A 19,724-nucleotide genomic window follows, 5' to 3' on the forward strand; every position below is an offset into this window, starting at 1 on the left:
ACAGTGTGACGCGGCAGCTAAAAAAGCCAATGCAATTCTGGGCTGCATCAATAGGAGTACAGCATCTAGATCAAGGGAAGTAATAGTGCCACTGTATTCTGCTCTGGTCAGACCTCACCTGGAGTACTGTGTCCAGTTCTGGGCACCACAGTTCAAGAAGGACACTGACAAACTGGAACGTGTCCAGAGGAGGGCAACCAAAATGGTCAAAGGCCTGGAAACGATGCCTTATGAGGAACGGCTAAGGGAGCTGGGCATGTTTAGCCTGGAGAAGAGGAGGTTAAGGGATGATATGATAGCCATGTTCAAATATATAAAAGGATGTCACATAGAGGAGGGAGAAAGGTTGCTTTCTGCTGCTTCAGAGAAGCGGACACGGAGCAATGGATCCAAACTACAAGAAGGAAGATTCCACCTAAACATTAGGAAGAACTTCCTGACAGTAAGAGCTGTTCGACAGTGGAATTTGCTGCCAAGGAGTGTGGTGGAGTCTCCTTCTTTTGAGGTCTTTAAGCAGAGGCTTGACAACCATATGTCAGGAGTGCTCTGATGGTGTTTCCTGCTTGGCAGGGGGTTGGACTCGATGGCCCTTGTGGTCTCTTCCAACTCTATGATTCTATGAAATATTAAAAACTTCCCTAAACAGGGCTGCCTTCAGATGTCTTTTCAACATAGGATAGCTGCTTATTTCCTTCACATCTGAAGGGAGGGTGTTCCACAGGGTGGGCGCCACTACCGAGAAGGCCCTCTGTCTGGTTCCCTGTAACCTCACTTCTCGAAATGAGGGAACCGCCAGAAGGCCCTCGGCCACACCATACATTTTAAACACTGCCCTTTTCTCCTCCTCTCTGTTGAATTGTGTATAGTTTCTTCCTTCTCTTTATGCTATTAGAGCGTTAAATTTTATTAATTTTAAGTCTCCTTCAGCCCCAGAAGGCATTTTTGAAGGACATAATGTTAAAGATCTCTGGCCCCTGGAAATACATTTTTTTAATGTGTTCATTCTGTTGTAGGAGATGAACGACTGCTACCTGGAGCTCTTTCAAGCCTACCTCTATTTTCAATCCCTTGGTCCAAATGGACTCACCTATCAGGTAAAGGATGGCAGACTCTTACTTAACACATCATAAGAATGCAAGACGAGCCTGCTGGATCAGGCCAGCGGCCCTTCTAGCCCAGCATCCTCTTCTCACAGTGGCTTTGCAAGCTGGACATGAGCGCAGCAACACTCTGCCCACCAGCAATTCACAGAAACTGGTATTCAGAGGCATAAATCTGAATAAATAAATCGTTTCTGAGTTCCCTCTGCCAGAGATGCAGATAAACAATCCCTGCAATGACTTACTGTTTCCCTTGGTTGTCCAAGGCAAATGAGTTTGTCACTGCATGCTTGTGAATCATGCAGCAAACCAAGGCAAGGGAAAAAGCACTTTTGGATCTCAGAGCCTCTTGCCTTTGCGGGTGCATTCAGGGCGCAAAACCTCCCCAGACCTCTCTTGACATTGCTGAGTCATGCCTTTTCCATTCTGCCTGGTCCTGGTCTTCCAAATAACCACTGTAAAGTGGATTGACCTGTCTTTTCACAGAGAGTAGCTGTTTTGAGAATTATTTCTTCTGTGGACCCATGGGAGAGCAATCCCAGTGCATTGTGGGGAATTTACTTGAGAACCAATTTTTTTGTGGCATGACAAAACCTACGTATCCTGTGCTTTCATTTGAAATTGCCATTAGGGTTATTTCTGTTTATATTGACCCACAGACCATAAACATCAAATGACAGCATAGGTGGCGAACCTCATGCCCAAGCTTCAAAAGGGCTTCTCTATCTGACCATCGAAATTCTTCCAGGCCATATCGCTCAGTGGCCCTGCTTAGCAGCCCAAGTGTTTTTGCCTGGCTAAAATGTGTGCTTGAACTCTGATAAGGTGGAGGATAGAGAGCCCACTTTGCAAAAGTAGCTTTTACAGGCTACTATTTTTGCTTCTGGCCCCACCCACCACTGGCCCCAGTCCCTTGGAAGGTTGCCCCAAACGGAATGTGGCCCTCTGGCTGAACATAGGCTCTCCACCCCCTCCCACCCGGTGTAGCCAACACTGAGCTAGACAGACCAGTGGTCTGACTCTGTATAAGGCAGCTTCCAATGTCCTCCAGGCTGAATCACAATGAGTCACCTGTTGCAAAGAGTCCATAACAGTTTTATTTGCTCCCCTACTGTTTGTGTCAATTACGCCGCCTCCTTGGGTAGCATCAGGTCATTATTCAAATAGATACCATCGTGGGAATAACTCATGTGTCTGGTTTGCACAGAATGGCCTGGGTTTCACAGAACACTAAGCCAGACCATGGCTAAGCATGAGTGAGCAAGCGTGTGGGTACTCAAAGCTAAAAATCACAGCCGCTTCGCTCCTGCCTCTGACTTGATTGGTGTAGTTATCTGGCTTCACAAAGGCAGGTCCCTCTCTCCAGTATCTTAGAGCTGTGTTAATAAAATTGTATACAGAACCCTAGAGATGCCCAATCAGCACGGAAGGGGAGCTTTTCAGCCCCTGTGTGCTCCAAAGCTAAGCTTTTGGGAAAACTGAAAGCATCCAGGTGCTCAGTTTCAAGATAATTGTACAGTGGTACCTCGGGTTAAGTACTTAATTCGTTCCAGAGGTCCGTTCTTAACCTGAAACTGTTCTTAACCTGAAGCACCACTTTAGCTAATGGGACCTCCTGCTGCCGCCGCGCCGCCAGAGCACAATTTCTGTTCTCATTCCGAAGCAAAGTACTTAACCCGAGGTACTATTTCTGGGTTAGCGGCATCTGTAACCTGAAGCGTATGTAACCCGAGGTACCACTGTATCCTAATTCTGTTAACATGCAGTGGAATATATTGGAGCACTCCAAATCATTTGGTCATACACATGGACAGAAAATAATAGATCTAGCAGAATGGCAACACACGGAGATCTGCACTGATTGCTGCATAGCATCCCTAATTGTATAATTCTAAGATTTATTGTATAATCCAAGAAGGGGTGTGGCTGCGGCTATCATGATAGGGATTTTGCACTTCTGAATTTGCCACTACACTACTGCCCACTGTGCTGCTTAGCTTGCCTGAAGGTTTGCTCCAGGCAAGCTATGAGCTGTAACCAGAGTTTGTTCTTGGTTTGCTGCTTATGGTTTGTCTGGAGAAGATAAAAAACTACGAGCCCAGTTTTGGATGTAATACTAAGCCCAAATCATTGTTTAGCTCCAGGTAGCAGGGCAGCAGCAGGACTGGGGAAGGAGCAAGGCAGTCAGTTTTTGCTCTGACTACACGCCGCCCCCCACTTGCTCACACTTAGCTGTGATTTGGGCTAGAGTTACACAGGAACTGGGCCAGTCGTTACATCTGTAAAGGTAAAGGTACCCCTGCCCGTACGGGCCAGTCGTTTCCGACTCTAGGGTTGTGTGCTCATCTCGCTCAAGAGGCCGTGAGCCGGCGCCGTCCGAAGACACTTCCGGGTCATGTGGCCAGCCAGCATGACGAAGCTGCAGCTAGCGAGCCAGCACCAGTGCAGCACACGGAAACGCCATTACCTTCCCGCTATAAAGCGGTACCTATTTATCTACTTGCACTTAAGGGTGCTTTCGAACTGCTAGGTGGGCAGGAGCTGGGACCGAACGACGGGAGCTCACCCCGCCGTGGGGATTTGAACCGCGACCATGCGATCAGCAAGTCCTAGGCACTGAGGTTTTACCCACAGCACCACCCGCGTCCCACATTACATACACGTTACATCTGTACCATATATTTAAAGCATCCTATGCCACTTCAACAGTCCTGGCTTCCCCCAAAGAATGCTGGGAACCGTAGTTTGTTCAGGATCTCCTAACAACCCTCAGCACCCTTAGTAAAGGTAAAGGGACCCCTGACCATTAGGTCCAGTCGTGGCCAACTCTGGGGTTGCGGTGCTCATCTCGCTTTATTGGCCAAGGGAGCCTGCGTTTGTCCGCAGACAGCTTCCGGGTCATGTGGCCAGCATGACTAAGCTGCTTCTGGCGAACCAGAGCAGCACATGGAAACGCTGTTTACCTTCCCGCCGGAGTGGTACCTATTTATCTACTTGCACTTTGATGTGCTTTCGAACTGCTAGGTTGGCAGGAGCAGGGACCAAGCAACGGGAGCTCACCCCACCGCGGGGATTCGAACCGCCGACCTTCTGATCGGCAAGTCCTAGGTTCTGTGGTTTAACCCACAGCACCACCCTCAGCACCCTTAACATGCTGCAATTGCCAGGATGCTTTGTTGGAAGTTGTTGTTGTTGGCACCCATCTGTTTCGAGAGACAATGGAGTACACCTCTCGGGGTGAGGTCAAACTGCTGCATCAGAAGCACTGAAGTGCCCTCTCCGGGGGGGGGGGGGCAAGCCTGGGCAGTGTGTATGGAGGCCTTGGGCTGCCCAGACAACAAGACCCCCCCTCTCGGTCTCACTGTTGGTGGTCCAAAGGAAAGCAGAGCAATATGTTTAGCACCAGCTTGTGCTGCAGGAGTTGCTGGAAGGAGGCATACAAAGCACCATCCAACCAAAGCCTGAATCCATTCTGATACACTTCTGGATTTAAAAGGGGAGTTTTGGCAAACACAGTTGGGTTGGCAGATATAAGATTGTTGCATTCTCTTTTCACAGGGCTTGGTGCCTCTCAGAGAAATTCAGCTGAACGAGCTTGAAAACCCAAAGGGCGCCCAACAGGAGATGCATGCTTTTCAAATTACAGGTGAGAGCAAGCCGCTCTTTGACGTACCTATTTTTGGTATGACGTCATTTTCTGTGGTGACTATGGAATGAATGCTTTCCTGAGGAGGTGCTTTTTCTTAAGTGGGAAGAGAGTAGGTGGTGGTGGTGAGATGCTTTTGCAGTGCAAAGTGGGAACCTACAGAATAGCTGGTGTCAGTAGGGCTGAAAAGGGTGTGTGTCGGGGCAATTTGGGGTTGTGCTGCAAAACTTTTGCAATTCTGAAATGAGCAAAACCAAAAATAGCTTACCGCCCAAGGTCTGTAGGGAAGGAGATTTATTTCTGATATCTGGGGCCTAAGTCATTTTGGGCTTTAAACACTTACATGAGCACCTTGAATTGGTCCCGGCAGGTTCTTTCTAACTGCCTTGTGTTCCTAGCCAACCTTTTAACTTTGACCTCCACCGGCTACTTTTAAGCTATGCTATATCTCCTCTAAACCCCACAAATTGACAGCTACTATTTTAGGGCTCATTCACACTTCCTTTTTACCCCGTCCTTTCTAGGCACAGGTCCACCCAAATGCTGCTCTCTTTTTTTGCCCTTCCCCTTTCTCCAGAAAAACCACTCTTTAATGCTGAATCGGAACAAATGGCAATTCAGGTTTTCTGCTGGCTGTCATTTGCTTCGATTCAGTGGCAAAGAATGGGTTTTCACAGGACAGCACTGGGGCAAAAATAAAAGTGCCGAAACGTGGAGCTTTACAGAGCAGGCCTGTGTCTAGAAATGCGGCAGAAAAGGAAGTCTGGATGGGCCTTTAGTTTGGAGATGTTGGCCCTCTCCAAAGACATAAGCATTGAAATCCAGCTGCTGTTGCCAAAACACATCTGGCCTGGAAGCACGTAGGCAGGCAGTGCCAAGACACCCACTCATCGGCCTTTGTCTGAGTCCACAATCTTTATCGGGTTCTCTTTCTCTCTCTGACTACCTCCTGCTTTTAAACAATCATTCTTGGTAGCTGAGCAGCAGTTGCTGCAATTCAGGAATGACTAAGCCCTTGGAGCCACTGAACAGACAGGTTGCTGTCCCAGGAAGGGTTGGCTGACTGACACGGCCACATAACTTGGCTTTCCTGATAGCATCTGCTTGTAGTCTTGTTAGTCTAGGGGTATGATTCTCGCTTTGGGTATAAGAGCTCCTGGGTTCAAATCCCAGGTGAGCCCCTGGGAAAGGGAAGTCACGCTTCTTGGGGAGGGAACGTAGCTCAGTGGAAGAGCATCTGCCTTGCATGCAAAAGGTCCGAGGTTCAGTCCCCAGTAACTCCAAGTAGGCAGGGAATGCCCCTTGCCTGAAAACTTGGAGAGTTGCTGTCAATCTACACTGAGAATACTAAGGCAAGCTGGTGCATAATGTGGCAGCCAGACTGCTGATGGGGGCACCTGGCTGACAACATGAGACACCATTGTTAAACAACTGCACTGACTATCCATCTACCTAGCTAGGTTCAAAGCCCTCGCATTAATAAAGAAAGCCCTGAGTAGCTCAGGTCTAGGGTACCTTAAAGACCACCTGAGCCCTTATATCTCAACTTGATCACTGAGGTCATTGGTTGTTCCTTGAGTTGGTGAGGCTCATTTGACAACAACAAATAATTGAGCCTTTAGTGTCATCAGCCCAGCATTATGAAACACACTGCCAATAAATATTCAGCAGGCGTCCTCTGTTTCAACATTTAAATGCCTGCTGATTTTTTTTTCTATTCCATCAGGCTTATGCAGTCAGTTAAGTGCACATATTTCCATAATGGTTAGCTGATTTCTGAGTTTTAACTTTTTTGTGTAGCTTTTATTTTATGGCTTCATATATAATTATTTTTAAATGAATACAGTGGTACCTCGGGTTAAGTACTTAATTCGTTCCGGAGGTCCGTACTTAACCTGAGACTGTTCTTAACCTGAAGCACCACTTTAGCTAATGGGGCTTCCTGCTGCCGCCGCGCCGCTGGAGCACGATTTCTGTTCTCATCCTGAAGCAAAGTTCTTAACCTGAAGCACTATTTCTGGGTTAGCAGAGTCTGTAACCTGAAGTGTATGTAACCCGAGGTACCACTGTAGTGGAATATAAATTATTTTAAATAAACAAATTGTAGTTTACCCCTCACAGATCTACAGTTCCCCAATGCTCTTAGCAAACTACATTTCCCAAGATTATTTTGGGGAAGTCATGTGCTTTTAAAATGTATGGTCTGTATGCAGCCTCTGTCTTATTTCCAAATTCAAACAGGTCGTGGAGAGACTCTGCTACATGTTAAGGCAGGGAGAAGAATCCATTTTTGAGCTTTGGGAGGGAGGAGCAGGGGTAGAGAGATGACGGCACACTACCTACATAGGTTTTGAGTCACTAGGCTGCAGCAGCTTGCCCAAATTCAGGAATCATCCCGATATGCAAAATGGGCTTGAGAAATTGGGTACAGTCTGAGGTTTCGCAGGCACTGTGTTAATAAGCAGTTCCCTGGGCTCAGCGAGAGGGTGTGAACTTTTCCCCTCTGCAATCTAAAAAATCACAAGGCATACCTCCTCCTCCTCCCCTTAAGGGCAATTCCCTTGAAAAAGAAAGTTAGAAAATGAAAATGAAGCGGGTGCGGGGCGGTGTTCTCATTTCCCTAGCAGAAAAAGAAAAGTTCACATGAGAAGTTCCAGGGATGAAAGGAGAATAGTTCTATTCTGCTAGCCTTGAGGTAGGTTGGGAAGATGAGCAGCGGACTGCAGTAGCTCAGTCAGTAGAGCATGGGACTCTTTCTTAATCTCAGGATTATGGGTTCAAGCCCCACGTTGAGCAAAAAGATTCCTGCATTGCAGGGGGCTGGACTAGATGACCCCCATGGTACCTTTCCATCTCTACCATTCCATAACTATGATCTCCAGGTGAAGCAGGAAAAATTTCACAACAAACCTGTGAAATAGGCTAGGCGGTGAGAAAGCAGCTGACCCGAGAGCACACAGTGAGCTTAATGGTTGAGTGAGGATTTGAACCCAGGTCTTGCTAGAAGGAGAGCAGATCCATGACTGGGAGTTATTTTTACCATGCCCTTGTTATGGTATAATTCCATAGTGTTGTGTTGTGCTGTAGTGTAACAAAAATCATAATAAAAATGCTTAAGGAAAATAAGGCTAACGGGACAACTCCCCACTAAAAAATTAACAAAACCCTAAGTAGCTCAGTGATGGCTTAGCATGTACAGTTGCCACAGAATACTGAGCATCTGTTAGGGGGAGAATGGAATGGAGTATATTGGAAAAACCACAACTAGTTGGTGGGCTGGAACACTGAATGGGAACACTCTATGCCGCAACATTTTGCTGAAGTTCTCACATTTCTAACCGGTGCCGATACATCGAGAGAATACTCTTGTAAGGCAAAGCATTGCAGCAGTACAGCAGACACATACCCCCACTTCTCTCTGCTTCAATTCCCCAGTTGGCACCACATAAAGTGAATTGTATTTTCCCCTGACTCCCAAAGATATTGCAAAGCCAAATTAATCAGTGTTTGCGCTGAGCACGCTGCCACAGAAACCTCCCCAGAAGGCCAAAGTACTCATTCTGCTGATAATGATTTGTTATGACGGCTTGCTGAGTGTCAGCTTATCGCAAGGCTCCAAGCACTGCCATTCAGGTCGTTTCAAAGCGTGCCTGGTATTTGTTTTAACAAGAGGCGGGGCAATGAATGATGGGTAGCTGAGCATCGGTCAGACTGGAAGTGGGAGGTTAATATTGCTCTGGCGCTTATCGTAATGACCGGACAAGGGTGTGTGAGCGGCTGCAGCAGGCAGAGGCAGCTGGGAGGACAGGATCCAACTCCAGCCAGGCATTTAGTGGTGGATTTATACTGGATCACCCACACATCATTTGATTCTTACCCAATGCTACCACATTGCTGCCACATGGAAGAGCATACTTAGGCTATAATTCAACAAAGGCTGCTGCATACTCCTGTTTACTGTGTACAAACATGTTAGCCACAGTCCACATCTACCCTATAGTTTATTGAGAAATACTGTGTTTTGGTGTGTTTCTCCCTCCCCAAAACCAGTTTTCATCCAGTTTGGAAAAATAAGCCATATGGAGACATCCTGGCCCCCTTTTCACCTGCTGGTGTGGACCAACAGTGGGCAACATGGAAATGCAGCAGACCGTACCAAGGTGTTCAAAGGGCATGCAAATGCTATTTGAAAGGCAGCATTAAAAAGAAACCTTGCTGTGTTTTGAACCAGTTATGTGTGCCCAGCTAAAAACAAATGTGGTATGAAAGTTGTGGTATGAACATGTTACAGGCTTTCAGCAGGAAGCTGCAGATATGCCGTGACTTGTTTATAAAGTGGTATCACAGTATCACAGTGTTTTGCATGTATGGTTTTGAATGTGGCCCGGTCCTGATTCTCAGTATGCAGGGAGATTGGAATGTGATGGATCCTGCAGTTATGCAACTTGTGCAGATGTAATGGTAATAGTGCAAGCCAGGAAGTGCTCTACCATGTAATTTCCTGAGTTTATTATCTCAGTGGGCGCCTCTAGACAACTTGATTATTGAACCTTAATCCTGATTTGTTAGCAGGGAGGCTTGACAACTTGGGCTACCTAATGAGCAATCTCATTCTGATTTGCTGGTGGGGAGGTTAGACAGCATTGCAGCAAAGCAAGAGTTACCCTTAGTTACCCTTACACTTTCCAGTCTGTAAGAACATAAGAAGAGCCTGCCGGATCACTGTGGAAAAAGGATGCTGGGCTAGGTGATCCACTGGCCTAATCTGGCAGGCTCTTCTTAGGTTATCAAGTCCAGCATCCTGTTCTCACAGTGGCCAGCCAGGTGCCCCAATGTGAAACCCAAATGCAGGACCTGAGTGCAACAACCACTTCCCCCTCCTGCGGTTTCCAGCTACTGATATTCAGAAGCATTGCTGCCACCACCAGAGAGACAGAACATAGCCACCAGGGCTGGCAGCCATTGCTAGCCTTTTCCTCCATGAAATTTGTCTAATCCTCTTTTAAAGCCATCCAAGTTGCAACTTTCTGTCACTTCTCTTATCGTAAAAAGTCTGATCTTTCTGCGGGGTGGGCTCCCAACCAGCTGTAATTCGCAGCCTGAATTTTCATCATCATCATCATTATTATTTTATTTTCAAATTTTATTTATTTATTTTGTTTAAGTTATTAGTACATAAAAAAAACAACAACAAAGAAGAAAGAAAAATAGAGAATTTTCTGGTATGGTGGTACCTCGGGTTAAGTACTTAATTCGTTCCGGAGGTCCGTTCTTAACCTAAAACTGTTCTTAACCTGAAGCACCCCCTTAGCTAATGGGGCCTCCTGCTGCCACCGCGCCGCCGGAGCACGATTTCTGTTCTTATCCTGAAGCAAAGTTCTTAACCTGAAGCACTATTTCTGGGTTAGCGGAGTCTGTAACCTGAAGCGTATGTAACCTGAAGCGTATGTAACCCAAGGTCCCACTGTACGTGATTGAACCCCGCTTGGAAATAGTAACCACCTGGAAGTGGTTACTTATCATCTTACTATCTTATCATCAAGCTTAGCTTCTCCCCAAGCTCCCTCGGAAGGGTTTTTTAAGACCATCCAGCCTGTGTCTTGCATTGTATGTTCAACCTGTTAACATGCCCCCCCTTTGTGTCCTTCGCCTTTCTAGGTCCCTTGCTGAACCCCCTGACAGTCTACTGCCCCAACAGGTCTGAGTTGAAGCGCTGGCTCTACCACTTGGAGAAGCAGATCCATCTAAATGGAGGGAGCTTTGACATGCCTTTCCTTGCTCAGGTGAGTGCTTTGGGGATGGCCTGCATGCCAGCAGGGTGAACATGTAAAAATCAGAGTGACGGCCGGAGATTATAATTCCTGTTCTAATCCAACCTCTCCTCCCTTGCCCTGACATTGATCTGACTGTAGAATCTCACAAAACAGCAAGATGAGATTGATGGGTTGCTGAATTGCACACCCAAATAACAAGATCTCTGCTTAGGTGTAAGTTTGTTGCTAGGTACTTAGAGGACTTTTGGCACAAATTTATATACAGTCTGCATATGTTAATTTATACATGTAAATGCAATTTTTGTGTGTGTGTGGGGGGGAGAGACCTCTGGTTCTTTCTGTTAGGGCTCACTCCAAGCCAGCAGAATTTTCTGGGCCCAGTATTTATGTACACATTAAAATCAAAGCAAGTCTTGTCCAATGTCTAACATGGCCTGAGCCACAAAGGGCTGTAGCTCTGTGGCAGAGCATCTGCTTTGCATGCAGAATGTCCCAGGTTGAGTCTCTAGCATCTCCAAGTAGGGATAGGAATGTCCCCTGCTTGAAAACCCTGGAGAGCTGCTGCCAGTCAGTGTATACAATACTGAACCAGAGGGACCAGTGATATCTCTCTCTCTCTCTCTCTCTCTCTCTCTCTCTCTCTCTCTCTCGCCTTTCTACCCCATCCATCTATTATGTGCACCTACAATCCCTCTGTCATCAGTCAATAGCATCCACAGGAGATCTGGGTTCTGACACAAAAGAGTTGGGGCTAGCCCCCACAATGCCCATGTTCTGTAGGAACAGTGGAATAAGAAGCAGGCTTATCAATGCTGCTCCCAGTCTGTATTGTAGGGGTGGGGAGTCTCTGGCTTGTGGGCCAGTCTTGGTCTGCTAGTGGGTGCGGTTTGGCTCGCAAGGGCATTTCCCCAAACCATGCCCAAGAGTGGACATCAGAGTTGGCCGCAGGTTGTGTGGGGGCTGATAAAGATCTGGCCCACTAGGCCAAAAAAAAAGTTGCTGTATTGGATTTGTAATTGATTTTTTTTAATGAAATGGTTGGGTTTTTTTACTGTGGTTATATATGGAATTGCTTTTATGTTTCTGTGTACATTGAATTGTTCAACCACAGAGAACTGTTTTTAAACTGTTTCCACATATGGAATTGCTTTTAATTGTTTGTTGTGGGTGTCTTTACTGTGACATTGCTTCGGGATATTTTATGGGAAGTGATTCATAAAACAGAATCAAATAAATAAACAAATACTTCCTAGTAAAGCTAACAAAGTGCTGAAAATGTCTGTCTGCAACACCCAAGGCAGCTCATTCTGCAACCGATTTGAAACCCCTTGCAACTCCCTTACCCCCCTGCTGCCCCGCTGCCTCCCGTGCCACAGGCACAGCCCTTTTCTGGGTGGGGATCCGAGGGGTTTTTATCTTTTCCTGAAACACAAAGGCTTAGTCAGCGTGGGAAATGATGAGTTAGCAAGGCAAACTGGAAACTAGCCCGGAACCAGCAGCTGTGAGGTGCGGGTGGTGAGGGAGGAAAGACTTAAACACAGGTGAGGCCTGATGGTTTTGTTTTTTCCCCTGTAAATACCTTAGCAGAAAAACTCTTCTGTGCTGTGAAACTGGCTTCTTTCGGTCTGTTTCCCAGGGTGAGCAATCCTTTCCCGGACAGTATCTGGGGAGAGAGAGAGAAAGAGAGAAGGAGCAGGTTAATTGGGGGGGGGGATTTCCCCCCATTCCTCACTATTTCCAGTCTGGCTCTGGACAGCTCAGTCGTTGTTGCAGTTGCTGCTTCCATAGCTGTATAAAGGGGGAAGCGTTCCAGGTTGAAAAGCATTGACAAACAGTTTGTCACAAAAGAATTTGAAGCGGAAACCAGGATAACTGGTTTTAGATCCTATTTATTTCCCTTGAGTGTCTTTTTAGGGAAGTCAGTCGACAGTGGGCAGGTAGTGACTGTCCGTGGCATGCTAGCCATACATTATCTCAAAGTATGTTTCCCCCCCAAAATGTTCTAACTACAGTGAATCAGAAAATGGAGTATATGCTTTTTTTAAAAGAAAGGGTGTGATGCAGTAATAATGGCAGATACACTTGGTCTCGAATGCCTGCCTGGGTATCTCTTAAATAGTGAAACAGCTCAGATGCACAACTCACATATACCAGAAGCTTCTCTGCGTTCAGAATTGTGGGCCCAGTTTTACAGAAGGCCCTCCTAGTTGAGATCCGACAGCCTCCCTCCCTGTTGAACTTCCGACGCCCACTGAAGATCTTTTTTTGTTGTTGCTGTTCCAGTAGGCATTTCAACTGAAGTCCGATTTCATCGTTTTAACTTATTTTTACCTTGTATTTCTTGTATGCAGCTTAGAGACGATTGCAGTTAAGCAGCACATATTTTTTAAAGTAAATAAAAAATGTAAAAACAAATCAGTTAATAATTTCATATTATTTGACATATATGATCCTTAAGCGGTTTATCTTAACACCAAAATATACTTACCACAAAAAATCAATAAAGCAATAAATAAATAACAGAACGGCACATTAAAACTTTACAGTCTGGAGAAATGCTGCAAAAAATGTGAGTCCCCCCCAGTGGTGTTTAAAAGCAACCATTATTTGCGGCTGCCGAGCATGTTCCTGAGGGCAGGTGCCACCACCAAAAAGGCCCCACTTCTGCAGTGTCGTAAGGCCCAGAAGCTACAGCTGGTCAGAAGCTGCAGCCATATTGTTGCTGGGGACAAACTACTGCCAGCCCATAGCACCAGTTCTCAAAAGCTTGCCCTGGCTGACTATAATAAATTCTTGCATTAATTTGCAACACCCTTAATGGTTTGGGTGCAGGATACCTTAGGGACCACTTGATCCCTTATATCTCTGCCCAATCACTGAGATCTTCCGAGGACCCTCTGTTAGCTATTCTCCATGTCTCAGACACACAGCTTTTACTTCACCAGAAGTGTTGTGGGCCCAAATCTGTGGCGCTCCCTCACAGCTGAGGTTAGAGAGCCCTCACCTTGCTGAACTTCAGGTGCTGGACAAAGACTTTTCCAGCTCAGCAGGCATTTTAAGGAAAGTTACTGTTTTTAGGGCTGATTTTATCTGTTGCATTATTATTTAATTGTGTTCACTGCTTAGAGACTTAGCATGAATAAAGCAATATATTAATTGCTTAAATAAACAAGTTTTCAAACTAAAAAATATTATTTATTTGAGCTATTAGTATACCACTTAATCATGCCAAGTCTCTGAATGGCATACTATGGATATGGTGGTCTTGCCAGCAAGCCACCCATTGTGCTCCGCACTGAGCCAAGGCGGACGGTTCTGTGTCCTTCAATGTCGTGCTTCCTTCCCCTTTAGAACGAATGTAAGCAGAGCTCCATCAGAAGAGAGCATCTGAGGTGGTCTGTGCAGAATGCCGCTGTGCAAGAGTGGAGAGGCACCCAGCGGGAGTCTCTAGGCGATATCCTTTGCGTCTCTAAAGTGAAGCTGCAACACTTGCCCTTTCAGGTAGGACCCTTGATGACCAAGGCTTCATCCAAGCCACACAGAATATATTTAAGTTTCATCACTTATTTATTTTTTTGCTGCTAGTAAATTCCAGTGATTGACACAGCTGATTGGTATAGGAGGTGTGATCCTGCAAACTGCTTCCCTTGACAAACATGAGGAATTTTATTATAACTGAAGAGCAAAGAAGCTGGGGTTCTTTTGGCCTAGCAGGTTCAGGTATCACCAATCTGTTGTTTGTTTTCTTTCCAGAGGAGCTCAGGTCTTTCAGAAACTCCAAAAAGGATTAAGGTCAGCTCCAGACTTAGGAGTTACATCCACATCATACATCTAGAGCAAGTTTTATACCACTTTAACAGTTAGGTAGGATGAATATTCAGTTTGAGCTCCATATGAACCTTGATCTTCCCCCAAAGAATTGTGGTAGCTGTCATTTACCCGTCACAGAGCTACAGTTCCGAACTTCCTTAACAAACTACAGTTCCCAGGACAGCCACTGCCAGTCACCATAGACAATACAGAGCTAGGGTCTGACTCTGTGTAAAGCAACTTCCTGTGTTCCTTTGTCATAAGGGAATGGTTGTGGCGCCACAGTAGAGCATCAGCTTTCATAAAGACAGTCCCAGTTTTAATCCCCTGCTTTTCCAGGTATGGCTGGGAAAAATTCCCTGGAGAGCCACTGCCAGCCAGTGCTGACAATATAGAGCTAAACAGATCAACGGTCAGTATAAGGCAGCTTCCAATGTTCCTAATTCTGTATCTTTTTGGTACCTTCTGCACTTCTGGCTTCATCGAGTAGTTAGGCAAGATGAATATTCAATTTGAGCTCCATATGAACCTTGATCTTCTTGGTCTCTTAACAGGAGCAGCATGACCGACTACTGATCCTCTATCCTTCCACCCTGGTCATAGTATCTGAAGAACGCAACGGCCTCTACTTTAAGGTAGGAGCTTCCCCCCCCCCATGCCCTACACACCCCTGTACCCCCTTTATTTAATCTTGCCTATATAACATCTGTGTTATGTAATTAGGGCTGCAACCTGAGTTTAAAGACCTTTTAATTAATCCGTACTGTGAATTTTAGTCCATCGGTCTGTTGCTTTTAAATCTGCATATGGTTCGAAACAGTATTTCTGAAGCTGGGGAGGGCAGGATATAAATAAATTATTATTATTATTATTATTATTATTATTATTATTATTATTAAGCACACCTAGATTTTCAGTTGTTGCACCCATAACCTAGGTTTAAAGTGCCATTAGCTCCTAGCTTTCATATCTGTTTCTAAAACTGCTCTGAGTTAAACATACCGGTAGTTGAATACCACTCTCTAGATCTGACGTATAGTAGAGTTGGAAGAGGCCCTGAGGAATATGCAATACAGGAATATGCAGCTGTCCTATAGGGCTATCCAGGCAGAGCCGTTGCCAATGGCCCCATAGGACAGATCAGCTACTTGAGTCTGTGGCAGAGGTGAAATGTGAACTGAAGGCTGCTGTGCTCCACCTCTTTTGCTTCTTCTGCCCTGGCCTGTGCTTCCTGTCTGGTGAGCTGGCTTCATCAGCCTCTGCTTGACAAGTCAGCCAGCGTTTGTGTCCTTGGCTGTAAGTGCTCTTGGCAAAGGAAACACTTTGCCGCCACCTCCTTTAAAAAAAAAGGGGGGGGAGACCGAGGGTAAAGTTGGCCAACGTGGAATATATTTTCGTCCACTTGCTTGGAAAGCCGGCTATGGCTTCTGAATATTTGTGGTTAAGCTGTCTCGGATCCAGAAGGGCGGTGGCTCCATTTGCGTTCCTTTGAAGCTGGAGAAGTGACCTCACTCAAGGCTCAAAGGCCAAGCCCATCTGTGGCCTCCTTCTCATGGAGGCAGTGTTGGCCTGGCTGTATCGCTTCATACTCGCAGTTGGAGGCTTGCATGGCTGAATGCTGCTCTGCATACCTACATCTATGTGGAACGAGTGTGGTATAGTGGTTAGGGTGCCAGGCTACAACCTGAGAGGCCGGGGTTCAAATCCTTACTCACCCATAAAGAACCAACTACAAGGCTGAGGAAGATCTGGATAAAGTCCTCTCAGGGGCCCTCTCCTCTGTCAGTGGGCCCTGGTGGATGGACCAGGCTGTGGCAGCAATGCTCGAAGCAGGAATTTCCCACAATTCCTCAGAGCAAGGCTAGGCGAGGGGCATTCTGGGAAATTAAGAGTGGCTAGATCTCACTGCCTGGTGCTTCTCAGAGTGCCAGGCCATTTGTGGTGGTGGGGAGGACACACTAAAGGGGGGGGGGCACCAGTGGAAGCATCAGCAGTGGGGCCCTGGCAGTGAATTGGCTCTGGGTAACCCAGGGCTTATTTAGAGAGGCTGTACTAGGACCAGAAAGCTTACCGGGTGACTGGGTTGTTCCACCTCTGTTTTGATTTTTACAATTTTACCCATGAGCATATTATTTTATATTCTCTATCTTTTAAAAATATGTTTTTAGAAGTTTCTATTATAAATTGCTTTTATTTTAATGGAAAAGCGACTACAGTTCAGAAACTAAATAAATCCGGAACATGTACCTTTAAAAAAGTAAATTCCTGCCAGGGGTCCTTTTCCCTTTGTTTCAGCAAAGGGCCTTTATATGGATTGAATGCAGCTAAGCCCTGCTCTGGGTAGAACCATTGAAATTGATGGGCCTAAATTAGGGCTCATCCAGACTTCAGCTTGTCCCGCCTCTTTCCCCCAGGAAAACCTGTTCTTTACTGCTGAATTGGAGCAAGTGTCAATCAGGTTTTCCTCAGTGCTGAAGAGCGGGTTTTCCTGGGAAAACAGAAATCCGCTTCGATCTGTGCATATAAGGCATGGGAGAAGCCACTTGGTGCAGGACAAGCAGGAGGGTGGATGAGCCCTTAGTCATGCCCATTAACAGCAGTGGGTCTACTCTGAGCTAAACTAGCACTAGATGCCACCCTATGTGCCCACTCGTCACGCTTGATCCAAGGCTTGTACATCATTTTATACTTCGGCATGCAGAACTGAGCTCAGAATGTACACTTGAGAAGATGAGCCCTTGGATTCAATGAAGTCTTCACATTGCGTCTGGTTAAGGGAGGCAGAGCCAATCTTGAGATTCCTTTTAAAATAGCAAATCCTTACAGCGGTTGGGATTCTCTGATCACATTGCTGGGCAGTTGTTACAGGGGGGGAAATGCCTGTGGTTTCCTGGGGTGCAATGTGCTATGGTCCAACTGTCATGGACAGCCGGCTGAATTGGGTGGCTTCCCATTCCCTAGAGCCACCTTTGACCGCCTTCAAGGCAAAGTCGAAGACTGCAGCAACAAAGACATGATTTAAGTTTTAAGAACATGCGAAGAGCCTGGCTGCTGGATCAGGCCAGAGGCCCATTATTGCCTGTTAATCTGGGTCCTGCTAGGCTTACATATTCATCACAACCCAGCAGTTGTGGTATGTTTCATGCACACCATAGAGCAGCCATGATGCGTCAGGCTGGATGGCACAATGCCATGTCTGTGTCTGCTCTGAAGAAGCTGCTCAGACCTTTGTGCACATACTTGCTGCTTTAGATGGAGACCTTGGCATCACGATAAGAGGAACAGGAAAAGCAGCCGTGACACCAAAACAGAAGTGAAAGCGTAACATGTTTCTCCAAACCAAGTGTGCCAAAGTTCTCCCCATCCCGTTCTCACAGTGGCCAACTAGAGCAGGATAGCAACAGAACACGAATCTCCCCATTTGTGATTCCCAGTAATAGAAACCTCCTTTGAAGCTAGCAGTCTGCATTTCCCCTCTAAAGAGTGTAAGAATATAGGAAGCTGCCTTGGTTCATCTGCCTCAATTTGTATTGTCTAAACTGGCAGCAGCTGTCCAGGGTTTCAAACAGGGGTCTTTGTTTCCATGCTGATCATGGAGGACCAAATCCCCACAGTAGTTGCCATGAGCCTTGCACTGCTGTCAGGTTTGGGTTTGGGTTGGCAGGCTCAAGGCGGAGGAAGAAACAGAGCAGGACTTGATTGGTCAGAACCAGGGCTTGAGGAGGGGGCTGTTCCTGCTGTGGCAAGACTTCAGACACTTTGAATGGGGGAGCAGGGATACTGAATCTTCCCCCTGCCCTCCCGCAGAGCATCTCCATGGATGCTGGGAAGGGATGTGGGCAGCCATGGGAGGAGGCAGCCGTGTCTAATCAGGACCAGGCGCTACCTCTACAGATGGGAGCAGGCTCACCCACCCCACAGGAGCACACATCTGAAATTGCACCCTTCTTGCAAAGAAAGCATGTTGCACCTCCTCTATGAAATGTTGGCAGGTTGGTGGGTGGAAACTGTTGGGACACCTTTGTTGCTTCTGTCTGGTTCTGAACATCTTGCCTGATTCCTGAATTGTGTCTGCTGAACTCTGTGTCTGCCCTGTACCATTACTTGCTTGATTATCTTTCTTACTTGCACGTAAGAGCCTCTGTGTGTGTAGATTGGGCATGAGGCAGGACAGTGTGAAGGGAAAGGACCGGAGCTTCTGTTCTGCATGCCAAAGGTTCCAGGTCCAGTCCTTGGCATTAGGAAAACCCCACAGCATGCTAAAATTTCACCGTGGGAATTTTTATCTGTGGCTGAGCAGCTTTGCTTCACCTTTAAACTATATGGATTTGGATGTGGGGGAGAGCTGGGTGCTTCCAGAGCTCATGATGCGACACCCCCAAAAAACCAGGGAGCTCACTGTAATGACAGTAGTCATCCAGTAGTAGCTGGTGCCTGTGGGGCGGAAGGCAGAGAGACAAACAGTAGGTGGAGCCAGAGCCAATGACAGGCCGAGCCACCCCAATTGATTGTAAGTAAGCTAGCTGGTAGGTGGGGATTGGCAGAAGGCAGAAGGAAGACCTTATTTGTCCTAATTGGCCAACTTCCACAGGCAGTCACGCCAGCCCTCTGTACTGTAGGATCTGGCTTTGTAGTGGAGCTCGATGCAGAGGTGCAGCTGTGCAAACTTTCAGCCCTGTGTCGCCCAGTGCCTCATCCACCTGCGATGCCACTGCAGGAACTTGGCTTTCCAGGGGCATGCCTGGGCTTGGCATCGCCCTTCTGCACATGAATTCCTCATTCCTGCCCAACGATGCTGGAATCCGGACCGGCTTTGTGCATTGCCAATTGAACAGAAGAAAACAAAAAAACTAAATTAGGTCACTTTGGGTTTGGTGCAAGCGATGGTGTGTGCGGCAATGAATGCAGTCTACCCAGTGTGACTAGACACCAGGTACTTAACGCTTCCCATAAGCAGGAGCCAAGTGCAAGCAGTGCCCTCACAAGAATCTAAGGAGAGCCTTAGCACTTTGCAGATGTGCCCATGTCTTTGCAGGCCTCTGCTTCCAGATCTGACACTGCGCTCGGCCTTGCCCTCTTGAGCAGCCACGTCAGGCATCCTATGAATGAGGTTTGCCAGGCTTGCACCACATCTGCCCTGGGAGCTAGGGCTGTCATCGAGGTTGGAGGGAGGCTCTTGCCTTTGCATGCCATGGCAGAGAACACCTCTTGCTCAGCAAAACCTGTGCCAGCCAAAGCCTCTTGCGGGGCAGTGAGGAATCGCCGGGGCTTCCTGGATGTTCCTGTCAGAGCAAGCTCCACGGACTGGCTTAACTGAAGTGACACACCTCAGAAGGGAATGGTTTGTTTTCGCAGGGGAGGCAAGGATTCCTTTGAGGTCAGGGGTGGCACCAG

The 19,724-nt window shown here is 46.9% G+C and overlaps 1 protein-coding gene across 4 annotated transcripts in view; it reads left to right on the plus strand.

Moving 5' to 3' along the window:
• PLEKHN1 (pleckstrin homology domain containing N1) overlaps nt 1-19,724 on the plus strand; it is a gene marked incomplete at its 5' end in the record, with an annotated part of 57,344 nt that overhangs the window by 24,878 nt on the left and 12,742 nt on the right. For all 4 annotated transcript variants that reach the window (XR_014528399.1, XM_083513007.1, XM_083513009.1 and 1 more), the window contains 5 exons: nt 1,014-1,094; nt 4,659-4,746; nt 10,405-10,529; nt 13,872-14,021; nt 14,885-14,965. Coding sequence is in view for 3 of the 4 variants with exons in the window: in XM_083513007.1 (XP_083369133.1) it covers nt 1,014-1,094; nt 4,659-4,746; nt 10,405-10,529; nt 13,872-14,021; nt 14,885-14,965 (525 nt within the window). The remainder of the gene's footprint in view (nt 1-1,013; nt 1,095-4,658; nt 4,747-10,404; nt 10,530-13,871; nt 14,022-14,884; nt 14,966-19,724) is intronic.

This window comes from Podarcis liolepis, assembly GCF_965112155.1.
Source record: "Podarcis liolepis genome assembly, chromosome: 7".
NCBI lineage: Eukaryota > Metazoa > Chordata > Lepidosauria > Squamata > Lacertidae > Podarcis > Podarcis liolepis.